The sequence below is a fragment of the Gastrolobium bilobum genome, unplaced genomic scaffold (genome assembly GCF_033153095.1).
Source record: "Gastrolobium bilobum isolate Gb01-03AN ecotype WA unplaced genomic scaffold, APGP_CSIRO_Gbil_v1 utg12072, whole genome shotgun sequence".
NCBI lineage: Eukaryota > Viridiplantae > Streptophyta > Magnoliopsida > Fabales > Fabaceae > Gastrolobium > Gastrolobium bilobum.
Window position 1 is genome coordinate 100,669 of NW_026899161.1, and position 18,910 is coordinate 119,578.

The 18,910-nt window shown below is 34.7% G+C and overlaps 2 protein-coding genes across 2 annotated transcripts; both read left to right on the forward strand.

Moving 5' to 3' along the window:
* Positions 1–5,592: 5,592 nt before the first annotated feature.
* On the forward strand, positions 5,593–6,899 carry LOC133287920 (non-classical arabinogalactan protein 31-like). Its single transcript, XM_061485624.1, has 2 exons — positions 5,593–6,085; positions 6,573–6,899. Exons 1-2 carry the CDS (start codon positions 5,593–5,595, stop codon positions 6,863–6,865), a joined length of 786 nt encoding a protein of 261 aa, XP_061341608.1. The 3' UTR covers positions 6,866–6,899.
* Positions 6,900–11,748: 4,849 nt separating this feature from the next.
* Positions 11,749–18,445, forward strand: LOC133287851 (uncharacterized). The gene is made up of 4 exons (XM_061485527.1): positions 11,749–11,795; positions 11,892–11,964; positions 17,069–17,134; positions 18,362–18,445. Exons 1-4 carry the CDS (start codon positions 11,749–11,751, stop codon positions 18,443–18,445), a joined length of 270 nt encoding a protein of 89 aa, XP_061341511.1.
* The last annotated feature ends 465 nt before the right edge of the window (positions 18,446–18,910 follow it).

Here is an 18,910-nt window from a genome sequence, read left to right on the forward strand (position 1 = left end):
ACGCCTGGCCTGGATTTGGGCGTGAGCTGTCCAGCCCTTTTTGGGCGTGAATGACTGCAATATTTTCGAAAATAATATCCAAACTGCAATATATTTGTAATTATTTATTAAAATAGTAATATTTTAATTTTTGTTTACCCAAAGGCAAAAGCTCTAGTATTATGCATGCTCTTAGTGAGCACTTTCATTGTGTTTGAACAAAAGCTTGAAATTATTGAACACAGTCCTCTTCGTCCCCCAATAGCAGCTCCACCTCACTAACACCACCCTGAGCCTCCCTCTACCACTCTAGTACCCCCCTCCTCCAGCTCCAGCTCCTCTTGAGCCCCAGGGTCTCTTTAGAGGCCACCCACGAATTCACCCCCTACCTTTCCATGGTGGCCACCACCACTAGCCCCACCCTCCAATTTGCCGCCCTCCGGTTGAACTCCTTGTTCCCCTTCCTCTGGCTCTTGAAAAGCCACCAACTCCCCGCCCTTCGCCCTCTGTTAAGCCCCTAGTTTTGGTTCCCTGTCCTCCGCCTCCTATTAAGCCCCCAGTTCGCCCTCCGCCTCCTGCTAAGCCCTCGGTCCAAAACCCTCCTCCTGCCCGCCAGTCTCCTCCTCCACAAGCTCGTGTTCTGCTTGGTCCAATCTATATATTTTTTACCCTCCTACTCCCTCATCAGGATCCTCCCTTCCCTAGAAGCATTGTAGCAATTGAAGGTATTATATAGACCTCTATTATTTTTACCTTTTTTGGACATTGTTCTTTCCATTGCTAGGGTTTTAGAGAAGGATTATATCCCTAAAGTTATTATGATGTAATTCTAAGCTTCAATTATATATCACAAAGATTGATTGTAATACATTTGGCTCGCAATAAAGGAGTTTATTTTAAAAAGGATTATGCACATCCATTATCGGATTTTTTTAGTGTGAAATTATATATACAAAAGTAAAGTCTCTTTACCCAATGGGTGCAGCTCAGTTGGTTCCTTGACGCTGAGTTAGTGGGGTTGGTTACGTGTTCGATTTCCTCTGAATGCATTTTTGGGGAGGGGGCTGAACCTTTAGCCATCACTGACCCCCACACTTCGGATTAGTCTCATAGCCGGCTCAAAGAGTCGAAGCTTGTGGGGATACCAGAGGGAGCCAGCTCGCCTCAAAGAGGTAATTAGGGTTGGGTAACTCCAAAAAAAAAGTAAAGTCTCTTTTGGGTCCGTAATAAAAAATACAGTCCTCACTTTAGTTTCTTACAAAAAAATAATAATCCCAAGGTCCCTAAGAAATTTAAATTGGACTCCTTTAGTTGAAATCGTGATTCATCGCAAATTCAAAAAAAATCCACATTAGTCCCTCAAAATGACTAAAATAGGTCCACTTTGAATTTCATAGGGACCAGAGGCTTATTTTTTTTTATAAGGGACTAAAATGAGGATCGTGTTTTTGTTAGGAACCCAAAAGAGACTTTACTCTATATACAACTAGTAAATAAAATTATGTTCATTCTTATATTTACTTACTTGCTAAAAATTAAAAATAAGAAGTATTAAAAAAAATAAAACTAACTTAGTTTGTAATATATTAAATATTCCACTTTTAATATAACTTTTATATTTTTTAACCAGTAACCCCATATTATTCGTTAGTAATTTTATTATTTTATTCGCTGTGTGGTTTTTTTTTTCTTGTTAGTTTCTTATCTGATATAATTCCAGCAATGCATGCTTTTCTCTTCGTTGTGAAAACAATGTTCCATTTAATAAAAGCAAAGTATAGTTTGTGCCGTAATGTCAGATTGCATCTTCTTATTCTTTTTTTTTTTTGGTAGACGCATCTCTTATTCTTATCCTGTATTTAGGGTCATATACTTAAGTCACATAATCGATATTCGTATTTTTTATTTTGGTAGAATTTTATGTTTTAAATTTCATCACATTTTGCATATAACTTTAAAAATGTATTCATGTATTATCAAACATTGCAATTTATATAAGGGGCATGTTATATTTACTAATTTTTTTTTTATAAACTCTTACAAATTACACTATTTTCTCTCAAAGAACATAGTGCAATTTGCAAAAATTTATAAAATTTTTTTGTAAACCGATCACTCCCTTTCATATAAATATAAAAACATCACCTAATAAGATAATTTAATTGAGTTGAAAAACGGCAGCAAAATCCAACATTAACTGCCATGCTTTGCTGCGAGTACTTTTTTTTTAACTTGGTGAAAATCAACTAAGTTCTTTCGTTATTGATGTCAAATACTAATATTCATATAATATTCCAAGAATAAAAAAATCTACTAAGCATCTATTCGTACTTATTGTTTGAACATCATGACCTTTTTAATCCCATTCTCAAAGAGAGTATTTCTAATCACGGTTAATTTTAATTTAAAAAATTTGTAGTATTATGGGCTAATGACCATTTTGCCATATTTTATCAAATTATATTACAATATCACATTTCACAAACTAATTTTCAGCTAGTCACTATCAAAGTCTTATTATTAGGTTCAACGAGACACTTTTTGCCACGTGACACACTGTGACAGACCTAGACACATGACTTATTTCATAGGGGAAAAAGTCTTGCAGTGTCTAACAATAGAATTCACTACACTCTGTCACGTGGCAAAATCAAGATTGTCCCCCTTTTTTATTAGATACAGATTGTCCCATGTTAATCTTATGATCTATTCTTGAACTATCTTTCATCTTTACAAAGCAAGAAATGTATAACGAAAGGGTAGATAAAGAGAGTGAGTGAAAATGTTAAAAGTATACTCTATTAGGCTCAAAATTGGGGTATAAACCAAAAGGGTAGGTGAATGGGGAAACACAGAACCCTCGAAATTGGGGATTTATATATAGGGGTTTTGGGAGATGGGTACAGTAGGATGAACAATCAAGATAATATCACGTGGCATTATCTTGTGGGTCATGCATGTGTTGTTTGTGTGATACGCAATGATTACTGTAAACATCTGAAGTTATTTTAAATATAAAACATAGAGTCACCACCAATTTTATTTGATTGGGAAAATTGGAAAGCTATTTTTACTTTGCAAATTGGTCTTTTAAAAATATGAACCAGGGTTTGAGAGTTTGATTATGCATAGAAAATGGAGAAAACTTAATCCCACAACATCCTTAATACATCTATTTAAAAATTAGTTACCATAGATTAATTGTGCAAATTTTTAATAATTTTAGAGTATTTGTTTGACCCAAAAAAAATAAATGAATAATAAGATTATTTACAAAAAATAAAATAAAATTATAAAAGTTTTATATGAGCTTTAACCCCTGATGCAATGAGAAACTCAAAGCTGTGTCTTTTTAAACGAAAAATTTATGCTTTTGAAAATTAACTCATAATTGCATATGGTATAAGATAGCATGGATATATATATATATATATATATATATATATATTTATATTTATGAAGAATAGCCAATCACACAATCAACGTTGAATATCGTCGCGTAATTTTTGAAAGTTTAAAACATATTTATTAAGACGTATTTTGATTATAAGGAAGTTGATAAAGAATTTTGTTTTGAAAATAAATTTGCATTGCACGGAGTCTAAGATGACATGGTTGGTCAAAGACTCTTACGAATGAACAACACTTGTGGAAGACAAGCCACACAATCAATGTTGTCGATCGTTGCACATATTACAATAAATCTAAAATAGATTTGATCAAATGTGTTTTAATTATAGATAAATTGATAGAGGTAGGATCCTTTGACACCGGTGTCAAATTTAAAGTTTGACACCTCGCCTGAGAGCCGTTAGATCAAAAAATATCAAGGGTGTCACATGCTTACAAATCAGAGTCGTTGATATTTTTTGATCTAACGACTCTCAGATGAGGTGTCAAACTTTAAATTTGACACCAGTGTCAAAGGATCCTACCTCAAATTGATAAAGTAGACTCTATTTTGAAATTAAGTCCACATTGCACAGAGTCCAAAATAACATGACTACACGGAGACTTTTAAGATATAGATAACGTTTGAGGATGACGAGCTACATAATCAACGTTGTCGATTACTGCGTAGAATATAAGAATTTTAAAACAGTTTTGTAAAGTGTATTTGATTAAGTGGTTCAATAATTAATTCACATTGCACAAAGTCCAAGACAGTATGATTATACAAAAATTCTTACCATATGAATAATACTTGAAGATGACGAGTCATCCAATCAACATAATTGGCAAAAAAAAAATCAAACAAGAAAGAGACCAAATATGAAATGCATCTCGTACATTTTGTATAACAGAACCAGAAGGCTAAGTAAAGAGGGGTGAGTTTGATTCTAACTTAGATGGGATATGATCGCTCCTTTGTGATTTAATATTCTTGCCAATACATTCTTTGTGGTACTAAAACAAAGAGTGAGATGCCTTTGTTTTTGGTCAGTGTGTGCAGACTCTAATTGTTTTCATGTAGAAACATTGACGAAGTAAAAGTCATTTACACCTCTATTCACATCGCATGACATGAATTTATTTCTTTATTTTTTGGGATCAATATTTATCTTTTTTTATAGCCAATAATATTTATCTTTTTAAAAAACATAAAATTGTATCATTTTAATTAAAATTAATGTATTTATAATGAGAAAAACAAAAATCGTGGTGAAAGAAAGTAAGAGAATTTTTTAATTTAAATATTAAATAAAAAATATTAATTTAAATTAAAATAACTATCATATAAAAGGGCAAATATTTTTTTCTTATTTTTATCAAAATCCGACATACGTCCCATACCCACTTATTTGCCTGCGGTAGTATGGGAAAATTTTCCCAAATCTTTGCATAATGCAAATTTCTTTTGATTTGTGGCTTATGTTGGTTAATGATCCTTCATCGTCTATGACATCTTTTTTTTGATACATCGTCTATCACATCTTTTAATCCATTAAATTTTTGTTTATAATATTAAAAAAAAAAAAGAGAACGATTTTACTAAGATTTAGATAAATGGATCCATCGATAATATACACCAATGTTATAGTTTTCATTTAAATAACAAAGATGTTAGAAAAGGTGGCTTCTACTTGCTAGGATTCAACACTCTTTTTATATAATATCGCTTAATTTTTAATTATTGAAAACACACGGAAAACCGATAATTTTACTCAGTATCTAAGTTAAGCTTGTATGGGTATTCGTGCCTCCTATGGTTTATATGGGTATTCGTGCATAAAATAATTAGATTTTCTCACATCTTTGGATTAACCAATCGGAAAAGCCGAAAAGGTCTTTAAATTTTTTTATAAAACTTGAAAGAAAGTTAAATCCATAATATTTTGGAGGCTTCCTGAACTCCCCAAAGCAAGTTTATTTAGTAGGGTCTTCATTGATTTTGATCTCAAACATGACTTCAAATTTCACCAAATGTGGTCCCTTCCCTGTTCCCTCTTTCTCAATTCTGACAGTCTCAAATAGCCGTTTCCCTAGACTCTAACCCCTCAGAGTCTCAGCTTCAGCTCCTATAAATTACCTCATTTGTTCTGAACCCACACACAGCACCAAGTCACCAACATCACTTCCTCTTTCTCACTCTTAAAACTCTTGCAGTGAGCAATGGCCAAAGCCCTGGCATTTTTCATCCTCTTAGTGAGTTCATTCAATGTGTTTGCACAAGAGCTTGATTCTCTTCCACATCCTCCTCTTCATCCCCCAGTAGCAGCTCCACCTTACTACCACCACCCTAAGCCTCCCTCTACTACTCCAGCCCCTGTTCACCCTCCAACCCACCCACCTGCTCACCCACCACATCACAACCACCACCACCACCACCACCCTCCGGCCCCTACTCCTGCTCCGGTTAAGCCTCCTGTTCACCCTCCAACACCAGCTCCAGCTAAGCCTCCAACCCATCACTATACTCCTCCTACACATGCCCCAGTTAAGCCCCCTACTCATCCGCATTACCCTCCTGCCCCTGTTCATCCACCTGCACACCCTCCAGTGCATCCCTTCCCTAGAAGCTTTGTAGCAGTTGAAGGTGTTGTTTTCAACAAGTCTTGCAAATATGCTGGTCTTGACACCCTCTTGGGAGCCACTCCTGTTCTTGGTTAGTCTCTTTACACTTCTCAAGAGCTTGGTTAAAAAAAACTTACCCTCTTTAACTGCATTTAACTCTCTATGTGCTGTTGAAAACGATCTACCTAGACAAGTGCATTACTCGCAGATCTGCAATTTTATTTTTTCAGTTTTTGCTTAAAATGTTTCGTAGTTAAATCTTTAAGACTATAAACAGAACCAAAATGTTTTTATTAAACCAAAACCAGATTTAAACATCATTCATTGTCTTTGTTTTAGTCTGTGTAGCATTTTGTGTTCCTTTTTTTATTTATCCATAAAAGGAGAAAAGATAGTGTAGCAAACTAGCAATAGCAGTAAGGTAAAGTTGCTATATCTTGTCTTTTGAGGCTTTTGAGGCTGCATGTTTGCTGAGTCTTGGACAATTGTTTTAGGACCTCGTGCATATGAGTAATGACAAATGTTATGTATACTAAGTGGCTAAAAGACAAGTTTAAGCGTTTCTTTTGAGAATGTAGGTGCCGTTGTAAAGCTGGAATGCAACAACACCAGGTATCCGTTGGTCCAAACAGTCAAGACTGATAAGAACGGCTATTTCTACCTGCAAGCCCCTAAGAGCATTACCACTTTTGGAGCTCACAAGTGCAAGGTGTTTTTGGTCACTTCACCCACTGGCCTTAAGCCCTCTAATTTCCATGATGGTGTTACTGGTGCTCTCCTCAAGCCTGAGAAGCCCTTTGTTTATCACAAGCTTCCTTTCTTGCTCTACAGTGTTGGTCCTCTTGCATTTGAACCCCAATGCCCACACTAAAAATATTTATTTTAAGTTATATAGAGCTCTGTTATTTTTGCCTTTTTTATTCTGTCATTGCTGTTTCCACTTTCTTGTGTTTCTGAGAAGGGTTATATCCCCAAAGTTGTAATGATGTAGTTTTCAATAAGATTGTAGTACATTTGGCTTTGAATAAAGTAGGTTTATTTAAAAACTGCTGTGTTGATTATGATATATTTTTACAGTGAAATTTGATATATACCTAATAAATGAATTTATATTCTTCCTTAAATTTATTTCAAAGGATAAAGATGTTTAGTGCGTGATTAGTGGATTGATGATGGATCTAAGGACTTTCTCAAGGTATCTAGGAGGAGGACACGTCTTTGAAGAAAGTATATCACTATACACGAGAATAAAAGCGTAACAAGAAGAGTGGTATGTATGCACTCTGTACACAAGAGAATAAAAGCGTAGCCAGAGGAGTGGTACGAGTGCACATTGATAACAAATAATAAGAGAGTAACTCTTGAGGAGTGGTACGAGTGCACATTGATAACAAATAATAAGAGAGTAACTCTTGTGTGCACACAATAGTGGTGTGTGTGCACACAATAGTGGTGTGTGTGCACATGTGTATCTATCATAGGGATAAAGATGTTTAGTTTGTGATTAGTGGTACACATTGATAACAAGTAATAAGAGAGTAACTCTTGTGTGCACACAATAGTGGTGGTGTGTGTGCACATGTGTATTCTATCATAGGGATAAAGATGTTTAATCCGTGATTAGTTGATTGATCATGTATCTAAGGATTTTCTCAATATATCCACCGAGGAGATACCTTTGAGGTAAGTATATCACTGTACACAAAAGAATAAGAGCATATCAGAGAAGTGGTGTGTATCCACAGTGGTAGCAAGTAGAAAGAGAGTAAATATTATACCCGTAGATTTTGTCTTTTATTTATCAAGTTTATTTGTGGATAGTGAAATTTCGAAACTTTTTGGGACCTAATACTTGGTTCATTGCTATTGTATTAGGATTAAGAATTCTTTTCTTTATTTCCTTTAATTATTTGCCCATTTTTTAACTTTCTAGAATATAAACCTGTGATGGACCAATAACAATGGGTTTTGCCAAGCTACTTGTTAAAAAATACAAAAATAAGAAGCGAAATACAATTTTTTAAGTTTGTACTCGACCTAAGTAAACTTATTATTTTATGGGTTTTACATCTCTCATTTTAATATGAGGTTAGAAAATCTCTTACACACATAATTTTAATGAGTCTCACTATAAACAAAAAATAAAAAAATTATTGCACCAAATGAACTTTTCCTAACATTTTCCGTTATTTTATGGGTATTATTAATATCATGTTACATAACCTAATAAAACTTTTCTACACACACAATTAAGAGGTAGGGTCCACATATTATTTTTTCTATTTCATCATTTTACTTTCTCTCTCTTTTTTATTGTGAGAGTAGAAAACTTTTCTTATATCCTACAACATTATACTCATAAAACCCTTATTTTATTTTATTTGCTGAATGGTTTTTTTATTTGTTCTTGTAGCTTCATATCTCATATAAGCTTCTCGGTAGAATCATTCCACCAATGCATGTTATTCTCTTCGTTGTGAAAACGAGGTGGCAATAAAAGCATAATATAGCTGTGGGACCTATGATATACGGTAATGTCAGATAGTGTATTCTTATTCTTAATTAAATACTTATATACATATTACTAAGGACTTTATTTCCAGATAAATTATTTTATATTATGAAGTAAAAAAATAAAGGCTACCAATTTTTTTTTTTAAAAAAAAAGAAAAAAAATCTAATATTATTTTAGACTATTATAATATTGAAATAATTAAAATTACAAATACATCATGATTTCTGCTCTAAAACAACGACATTTCAATGAACATCAGACAAAGTTATCTAAAGTAATTTTAGAAAAAAATAAACTTATAAAAAGAATAAAAAAAAGAGACAATTTTTTTTACATAAATATAACATAAGAGATGAATCTCATGCAATATGAGAATATAATTTTTTTATTATTAATCTTATTAAATTCAAAACAATTATCGTTTCAATATCTACCAATGAATTATTGATTTAACCAGATAACTAAAGTAATTTAATTTAGTGATTGATATTTCACTCACATTTCCTTATGTGAAAAGTGCAAATCCTAGAAATATAATTATGGTAGAATATTTTGTTGCAATTTTCAAAAAATGATTCAATTAGAAAATCAATACTAAGTTAACATTGTTGAACTCAATTTTTGAACAATTCACCCGTTGTTAATCAGGTTACATACATGACCATTTAATTGATTAAACCGGACCAATTCTTATTAATTCAATCGGTTTGATTGGTCTGGTCGGATTAATTTTAGTAACACTTCATATAACATATGCTTGTTTTAAAGTCATATAATAATATTAATATTTTTTCTACCATATTTGTATATCACTTTAAAATTATGGGTCCATTTTATATATAAATATAAGCATATCACTAATAATATTCTGAGAATAAAAAGGATATACGACAGCAAAAATTTATTGTCTCTCTTTTCTTTAATTAGACTGTTTAATTTGCTTAGTTTTTCACTCTTACTTACGCTTTGAAGCTTTATGACGTTTGGTCCCTTTCTTTTGACTTTATCCTTAATCATGATTCATCTTCAATTACATGCTTTGTTTCCATTAAAGTTGTGTTTATAATATTCTGAAAAATAAATATTACCAAAAAAGCTTTTTCTCAGATTGTGATAAATGTATCCATCTGCAACATTACACGATTGTTATAGTTTCCATTTAAATGAGTCAAAGCTGTTAGAAAATGTGACTTCTCCTTGCTACGATTTAACACTTTTTTATATAATGCATTAATAATATATCTATCACTTAATTTTTAATTATTGAAAACACATGAAAACTGATAATTTTATTTATTATTTGACTTATTTCTAAGATATGTATTCATATATAGATCCGAGGTGCAAAACCGAAACCATCTTTGACTAATACTGTCTTCGTACATAAAATAATTTGATAATATCACATCTTTGAATTAATCAATCGAAAAAAGTTTTCACAAAATTCGTGTCCTCTGCCTACTGCATAACCTATGTATAGCACAATCTGTTAATTATAATTATGCTGTTCAAAGAAAAATAATGGCTACTTGATCAAAATTGCTCTACTTTTCTATTTATCTTAAGATATGATTGTTTCGATTTTAATTATAAACCAGACATCCTTATTATTCCCCCAAGAAATTAAAGCAGAAGTATTTAAAATGTTACAATGATATAATTAGTGGCTTCTATCCTTAACAAGCCAGAGAGGGACAATGTGTTCCTATAATAGCACTTTAAAGTTTAAAATCGCTAAGCCATGATGGTAGAGAAATTTTGGCATGAGTATAGTGTCCAGTCCATGATTAACAGTAGAAACCATTATTACAAAGATCGTAATGACAATGCCTTTCGTAACGGATAAGATGCTTTGGGTCCCTCCTAGACTCTGTAATCATAGTGTGCATGCTTCCTTGACCCTCTCATCAACCATTGGATTCCTGAAGATTCAAGACATTTTCTGCCAAAATGACCATGGTTGTGGGCCTTTCTCTGTTGTGTACTTTAATGATTTTGGACTGTGATTTTTCTTTCGGCTTTGGATCTATAATTATGGATTTTGAACACTGCTAATGGAAAATACGTATGTCTGTGTTCTAATGAAACAAAAAAGGAAGAGGACAATGTGTCCGTGTCGGAATATGATTAATCATAATTTTTTTATATACCTTTTAATTAAAAAAATAATCTTGAAAAAAACACACAAACGTGCCCTAATACAAGTTTACTAGATTAATTTTGAAGTCTTGAAAAGGGTTTCCTTCTAGTTCTAAGGTAACAACCTGTTTGGGGTATTTAAAGTAGGGTTTAAGAGTTCTTATGTTATATGAGAAGAATATATTCTCATACACAATTATACATAGTTATACCCGTATATACTAGATTAATTTTGAAGTCTTGTTTGCAGTGAAGAATATTTCGTATATTGCATAATGGCAGAAGTCAAAATATATATTGATGTTTGTTACACTTTAGAATTTAAACAATAAATAAAAATAAATAACAATTGCTGTGATGACTAGACAATAACTAATATGGTGAATAATAATAAAAAACAATTAATGTGATGACTAGACAACAACTAATCTGATGACTAGGAAAGTTGTTTGAAAGATAAGATCAAGATAATCAAATCCTTAACATATATACACACGCAACAAACATGTGAATCTCATTGAAAAAAAGAAAAGATATCTCATTGAAAAAAAAGAAAATATAAGTTTTTTTTAGTAGAACCCACATATTTATTGTATGTGTAGGAGAAGAAATTCTTCTTATATAACATAAGATGTCTTTAGTCCTTTAAAGTATGAAAAAAAACATTTTTGTTTTTGCAAGAATTTGAGAGAAGAAAAAATCAGTGAGACTCACTCACTTTTATGTTAACGTGGCAAACAAACAATTTATGCAGCATAATAAAAAATGTGAAACCTTAAAGTATTTTTTTTAGAACAAAGACGTTACAGAAAGTATAGCAAAATAAAATTTTTCTTACCCGGTTCAATTAAACCCTAATTTCCTTTTTTAAACACGCACAACTCAAAGTAAAGAGAAGTGATTGTTCAAATTCAAGTTCGGCTTTTGTTGATGCTAATTGGGTTGGTAGCAATAAGTTCCTCATATTTCAAAATCGGTGAGTTTGATTGTGAGGCTGATTGCTTTTGTAGAACATCTGAGAACGTGTGCGATTGTTATTCTTCTGTGCGTGTTCCCGAGTGATTATTTTTCAGATTTGATCTTCAATTATTATTATCAGCATGGAACCTAGAAATTTTGACCCTAGACACTCTGGAGAGTTATTGAAGTATAGTTCTTTCAACCAATGTTTTTCATAATTTGATTTAGCTTCAACTTCTTCTTTTACTCGAACTGTTTTTGATAGTATGTTTCTGGTGAACAGGCATATGGATAAGCAGAATGAGATCCTTAAGGAAGCACATAGATCAATGTTGCATGAATTGCAAAAACTTCAGGTTCTTACATCCTTTCTCCCCATGAATTGAATTCCTCTAATTCATAATTTGGTTTTCAAGGCTTGAAGTTTTGCATTACTTGCACATTTTTAGACTTGATCTTCATTTGTTTTGAATTGATAAGGGAAGGCCGTTACTATTTTGCTTTTGTTTGATAAAGATAATTTGCATTCTTCTTTTTGAACGATTTAGGTAGTGTTCTGGATACTCACCTTAGGCCCACCAGCTGGGTCCAATCTCTTAAAGCCCACATCTAGAACCTTATAGAGGGCACCCATGGCAAGCCATAGAGACTCACCACTCACAGTGGGCAGTATGTTGTGTCTCAGGACAAGACATGGCTTGACGAGATAGCTCATGGGACTGCCCAGCTCGTTCCCCCATGATAGAAAAGGGCTCTTCTCTCTAAATACCCCCTTGACATGGAGAAGGCAGATCTTCTTCTCCAATCTTTACCTATGATGTTACTCTGCCCTTCTGCAGAGCCATCACGCCCACACACATCCCCTTTATGCACACCATTCGAAACCTCTACTGTGCTTGGGTCTCTACCCTTGTCATTATGAGCACCCCTTTATGTACCCTTGCGGTCATTGGCACCATCTGTAGGACCGATAAACTTCGATTCTCTCCTCTCTACTTAGAGATGTTGAAAGACAACAACTCTTCTGTTCTGAGGAACAGGAATATCACTCAAAGAAAAAGGAAAACCAGACTCATGGAGATGCAACCGACGTTATCACTTTGCTGGAGTTCCTTCTTGTCAAGGAAAAAATTTCGTCTTCCAAACCAGAATGAAATATCAGACGACCAGAATAACATAATCATCACCATCAGAATGCCATGAAAAAACTCCAAAACCCAGATCTACCAGAAAAAGAAAAGAACACTGAAATCCAAATCTAGCAAAAAATGGAAAGAATGCAAGAATATTCCAGATCTACAAAAGAAGAAGAAAAAGTTAGAGTTCCAGAAAGTTTGCTCGATATGCACTTCGCCTGAACACGTTTCAGAATATCAGAAGGCAAATAAAAAATTTCCAAAAAACCAGCATTAACCAGAGTTACGAACCAACCTCAACCTTCAATCGAGAGACATCAACCCAGTTCGACCCAAGTGCTTTCTAAACTCAGCGAGATCCTCGATCAACAATGCAAGAAGAACCAACATCTATTCGCCCAGTCAACAGCTTGTCGACCTAAACTTCATCTTGCCAACCACTCACCGATCAGAGAAACCAACCTATAGTTGCAGTCCCTAGTCGCATTCAGACATGAGACATGATCAGATCGCCAACCTCATCTGAAGATCAAATTTTGACCAACCTGCAACATTACCCTACACCTGAACCTACGCGTTTCAGTCACCAGAAACACATGAGCAAGCATGCGCGAGAAGCTTTCCTCAACCCCGAAGAGAGCATAGTTTAGACCAAGCATCAATACCGGACGGACGTTGGTTTCGATTTGAACGGTTTCCCTCCTTCCAGTCTCCATTCTTCTGGTCGCCCTCTTGGTGGTCTCCACTCTTCTGGTCGTTTCGTCCTTCTGTCGGTCTCCCTTTCGCAGGTCGCTCTTTGCTGATCGACCCTTTGCCGATCATTAACACATGACGTTCAGGTCAGAGCCATATTTTTGCCCGCCAAGCTGGATGCCAGCCGAGTTCAATCACATTCCTATTGGCTCTATAGTGTTTCTTCTATCAGCCCCTCCGCATAATCGGTCGGTCAAGAACCCGATCAAGCAACCACCCAACCTCAACTCCAACTAAAGGGTAGCCTCAACCTCAACCGCCCAACTTAAATTTACCGTGGAAATAATTACCACAACCTCACAATCCGAATCAGATCCATCGTTGAACTCACATTCGATGTTCTAAACCGGTGTTCACTTTTGTGGGTTTTCACCAACCCCAAATCTTTTTCAATTTGGAGATACGACATCCACATGATTCATTACTATGATAGTTAGGTGTTTGTGAAGTGATAATGACACATGGCGGTTATTGATTGCACCACTATTTGACCCACAGAGTATTCAAGTAAATACCTTTAAGGACCTTTATATGTAAATTGAGACCCAACACGAAAGTAAATGAAAAAAGATTCATGAAAGCCGTCAACAGTGGCATGACTTTTTGAAAGACTTGGTATTAATTAATACCAAGGTTTTCTCATTTATTCCATCCCTTCTAAGGCGGGTCCCGCGAAAAACTTTTTTTTTTAAAGAAAGTTTAATATGGAAAGCAAAATCCATGGTTTGTCAATCAATTCACTAATAGGATAAATGATTATAAGCAAATACTCAACCCACAAGTCAGAAAAGATAGTCGGAATGCTAACTGCCACACTACTAAGCAAATAGGAAGACTAACCCTTCCGTCCGCCCAATAGAAAGACCAGTACTTACGCCTCCCAACAGGAAGACATGCCCTTTCTCCCTCTCAACTGGAAGATCAGCCTTTCCGCCCGCTCAGTAGGAAGACCTGCACTTTCGCCCTCCTAACATAAAGATCAGCCCTTCGGCCCTCCCAACAGGAAGACGTGCCCTTCTGCTCTTCCAGCTGGAAGATCAACATTCATCAACATACTAAAAGTTATTCAACCAACACTTGCATGCCAAGTGTCCAATGACACTCACATGGTCAGGTTTTATTTTCAGCAATAACATCTCGTCATATATATGATTCTTTTTGTTCATCTATGTCCTCTCATTGGATTATGAGATTCATATGAGCTGCTTAAACAATCAATGAAGGTCGAGATGGTTCTCCCATTGTATACAATGAAGGCCATGAGAGTTTTCACCCCCGATATACTATAAAGGCCTAGATGATTTTCACCCCTGGTAATTACGAAGGCTAGGACGGTTCTCACCCCCGGTATACTAGGAAGGTCGGGACGATTTTCACCCCCGGTAATTACGAAGGCCGAGACGATTTTCAACCCCGGTAATTATGAAGGTCAAGACGATTCTCATCCCCGGTAAACAAAGTCCGAGATGTGCTACCCCTTGGCAAAAGTCCTAGATTGCTGGCGTCTGGAAAACGTCCCATCTAGGCACATTTTTATTGACATTTAAATGCTATTATTTTAGCTATTGCAGGTCATGATCATAGAGTAACATATCTGAGTAACTAGACATCAAAGTCCCAAGTCACTGGGTATTATTCATCTACAACATTACTTTCGTCAACGAGTTTTATTGTTGAAGAAAGGAATGTATATATTTATCATCAGGATCTCCATGATCTCTCTCTATCTCTTGGAACACATTATCCTCTCTTGGAGCTTTCATCGACAACATTATTTTCTCAAGAAGCTTGCATCTACAAATCTGTCAACATTATTTCATCATTATCATATGGTCAGGATATTTTTATTCCAGCTGTTAAAATTTCCATGCTGCTTGATTCAACATGGGCATTATTTATCATACATTCATATCACCAATGAGTTTTATTGCTGAAGAAGAGAATATATATATTTATCATTAAAATCTCCATCACTCTCTATTTGAAACACATTATCTTCTCCAGAAGCTTTCATCTATAACTTTATTTTCTGACGAAGCTCGGATCTGCAATTCTGTTGACTTTATTTTATAAGATGATCAAGACTTTTTATTTTGGTTGTCAACACAAATTCAACACAACACAATTGCAAGCCGTAATAGAAGATTTCCTTGAAGCACTCAAGCATCGACAACCAGATAATTCATACTCGATGACAACAAATAAACAACTCATGAAGGTCGAAGTAATACTGGTCGGTTAAATCGTATCCTACTTAGAACACTGCACACTACGAGTAACCTGCCTAAGCTGCTATACATCTTGACACCCTGACTCCGTAAGCTACCAAACTGAGGGACTTCCGTTTTGGATACTCACCTTAGGCCCACCATCTGGGTCCAATCTCTTAAAGCCATATATAGAACCTTCTAGAGGGCACCTATGACAAGCCATATAGGCTCACCACTGAGACATCTCCCTTTCCTTGCACTACTGCCCCTGTACATTGACAGTGGGCAGCATGTCTTATCTCAGGATAAGACACGACTTGATGAGACAGAGCATGAGACTGACTAGCTCGCTCCCCCATGATAGAGAGGGCTCTCCTCTTTAAATACCCCCCAGACATGGTGGGGGCAAATCTTCTTCTCAACTCTCTACCTATGTTGTTACTCTGCCCCTCTGCAGAGCCATCTTGGCCACACACCCCCCCTATGCACACCATGGGAAACCTCTACTGTGCTTGGGTCTCTACCCTTGTCACTATGAGCACCCCTACATTAACATACTTTACCCTCCATTGGACACATCTTATGTAACCCTGCGGTATAGGTAGTATATAAGCAATTCGACATGCTATAGGCTTTACTGCATTTTCTAGTGACAATGACAACTTGCAATTAGATGCTTATAAGAGAGAAAAGTACTTTCTATTTGGAGGTTAATAATAATTTCTGGCCCTATATTAATTAATCGGTGATTTTAGCTCATTTGATTTTGATCTCTTGTAGCAAAATAACCCTTCGTACTGATTTATCTTCCATGTGCCATGCTTATATACCTAAGTTGATGGCTCATTTGTCTTTGCACTTTGAAGCTAATTTATAGTTGAAAATTTCATTATCCTATTGATCTAGTTCATTTGATATCTAATTTCAATATCTTATAACAAAACATTATATCCCATTGATTTTATCATTTCTTTATGTGATTTATCTTCTGATAGATATATTTATAACACCCTTTTTGATGGCTTGGTTTAAAGCCACATTTGATTATGATACCATTCGTGATCTTTCAGTTTCATGTGTTACTAACATGTTTAATTGGTGGAGAGAGGACAAACTTTAAAAAATATGGGTGTTTATCCCCCTGCCTTTGTCCCAGTTCAATTTCCCCGTAGTTTTTGATGGTGATGATTTTGATGATGTTAAAGTTTCCTTTTTTGGGGGTTGAAAGTGTTAATATTCAATTTCAAGACATAAATTAAATTTAGTTGAACTTTTCTTTGATGAGCTTTATATTGAACTCAAATTCATGTGGTAATCTACATCGATTTGAATTCCTCAAATTTTGGAGTTCTGATTTATAGGTGGAAGAAGAAATGCTTATGCACAAGCTACATGAAGTTACGTCAGCTCATGGTCTCCCTAAAAAGGTATGCTGATCTGCTTATCTCATTTACTAACCCATTAAAATAAAAATTCCTGAGTTTGTGGACCACAAGATTTAATTAATAATATGTGTTCATCACATTTTGCCCCCGTTTACTCCATTTTTGATCTCTTGCAGCAAGATAACCCTTCGTACTGATTTATCTTCCATGTGCCATGCTTATATACCTAAGTTGATGGCTCCTTTGTCTTTGCATTTTGATGCTAATTTATAGTTGGAAATTTCATTATCCTACTGATCTAGTTCATTTGATATCTAATTTCAATATCTTATAACAAAACATTATATCCCATTGATTTTATCATTTCTTTATATGATTTATCTTCTGATAGATATATTTATAACACCCTTTTTGATGGCTTGGTTTAAAGCCACATTTGATTATGATACCATTCGTGATCTTTCAGTTTCATGTGTTACTAACATGTTTAATTGGTGGAGAGAGGACAAACTTTAAAAAAGATGAGTGTTTATCCCCCTGCCTTTGTCCCAGTTGAATTTCCCCGTAGTTTTTGATGGTGATGATTTTGATGACGTTACAGTTTTCTTTTTTGGGGGTTGAAAGTGTAAATATTCAATTTCAAGACATAAATTAACTTCAGTTGAACTTTTCTTTGATGAGCTTTATATTAAACTCAAATTCATGTGGTCATCTACATCGATTTGAATTCCTTAAATTTTGGAGTCCTGATTTATAGGTGGAAGAAGAAATGCTTATGCACAAGCTACATGAAGTTACGTCAACTCATGGTCTCCCTAAAAAGGTATGTTGGTCTGCTTATCTCATTTACTAACCTATTAAAATAAGAGGGGAGATATTCTTACTACCAAAGATATCCACTACCAACACACTACCTCCACAATTACCTTTGGATCAAAGAGAGAAAATGCTAAAAAGTTTTTGAAGAAAGAGAAAATGTTGATCTAATGGTGATTATGGAAGTAGTAGGTTGGTAGTGAATTTTTCTAGTAGTAAGAATATCCCCACTTTTAAAATAAAGATTCCTGAGTTTGTGGACCAAAAGATTTAATTAATAATTTGTGTTCATCACGTTTTCCCCCCATTTACTCCATTTTTAAATAAAAATTGAGGGTGAGGGTGGGGGTGGGTTTGAAGGTTCGCTCAAGCTTTGAGATATATTTACCTTTAACTGGGGTGTGTATATTTAGGTTGCTTTGATATCTATGCTGATGTTCCACTTTTGTGCAGAATGATGGCAATTCCAATGTTTTTTATAATAGTGGAGCTGAACACTCCAATAAGGAAGTCAATGGAGCGAATGAGAAACAATGAAGACATAATGTTGGTTCATTCACTCGTAGATTCGGGACAAACCAATTTGGAGGGTGCTTGTTTTCATTTTCATTTTCATTCCAAAAGAAGGTTGGAAGTGTAACCAAAAGTATATATTTCTATTGAAAGTGGAACCTGCATAGAAGACTCATCCAAACCTCCACCTCAATGTAAGGTAGAAAGAGGAAACTATTTAGCATCCCTTGTTCTTTGGAGGACATGTTTAATTTATTATTATTATTAGTTTTATCTAATTCTTGTTTGAATATTGAGACTTTTCCTCCTTTCCTATTGGTTCGAAACTCTGACATTACAAAAGTTTTTCAACTACTAAGTTCAAATTTGCTTACCACTTAAGTCACCCCCGGAGTCTTGGGCAAAATTAATTGGGTTTGGTTAAATCTTTATTGAAACTCAGCTTTTTTCGTTTTTTCCCTCCTAATGTCAATCCCTGCATTTTCTCAT

Coding starts and splice junctions, on each gene's coding strand:
- LOC133287851 (XM_061485527.1), top strand. CDS start 11,749: ATGGAACCTAGAAATTTTGACCCTAGACACTCTGGAGAGTTATTGAA. Junction 11,796..11,891: donor CACTCTGGAGAGTTATTGAA/GTATAGTTCTTT, acceptor TCTGGTGAACAG/GCATATGGATAAGCAGAATG. Junction 11,965..17,068: donor ATGAATTGCAAAAACTTCAG/GTTCTTACATCC, acceptor TCTGATTTATAG/GTGGAAGAAGAAATGCTTAT.
- LOC133287920 (XM_061485624.1), top strand. CDS start 5,593: ATGGCCAAAGCCCTGGCATTTTTCATCCTCTTAGTGAGTTCATTCAAT. Junction 6,086..6,572: donor GGGAGCCACTCCTGTTCTTG/GTTAGTCTCTTT, acceptor TTGAGAATGTAG/GTGCCGTTGTAAAGCTGGAA.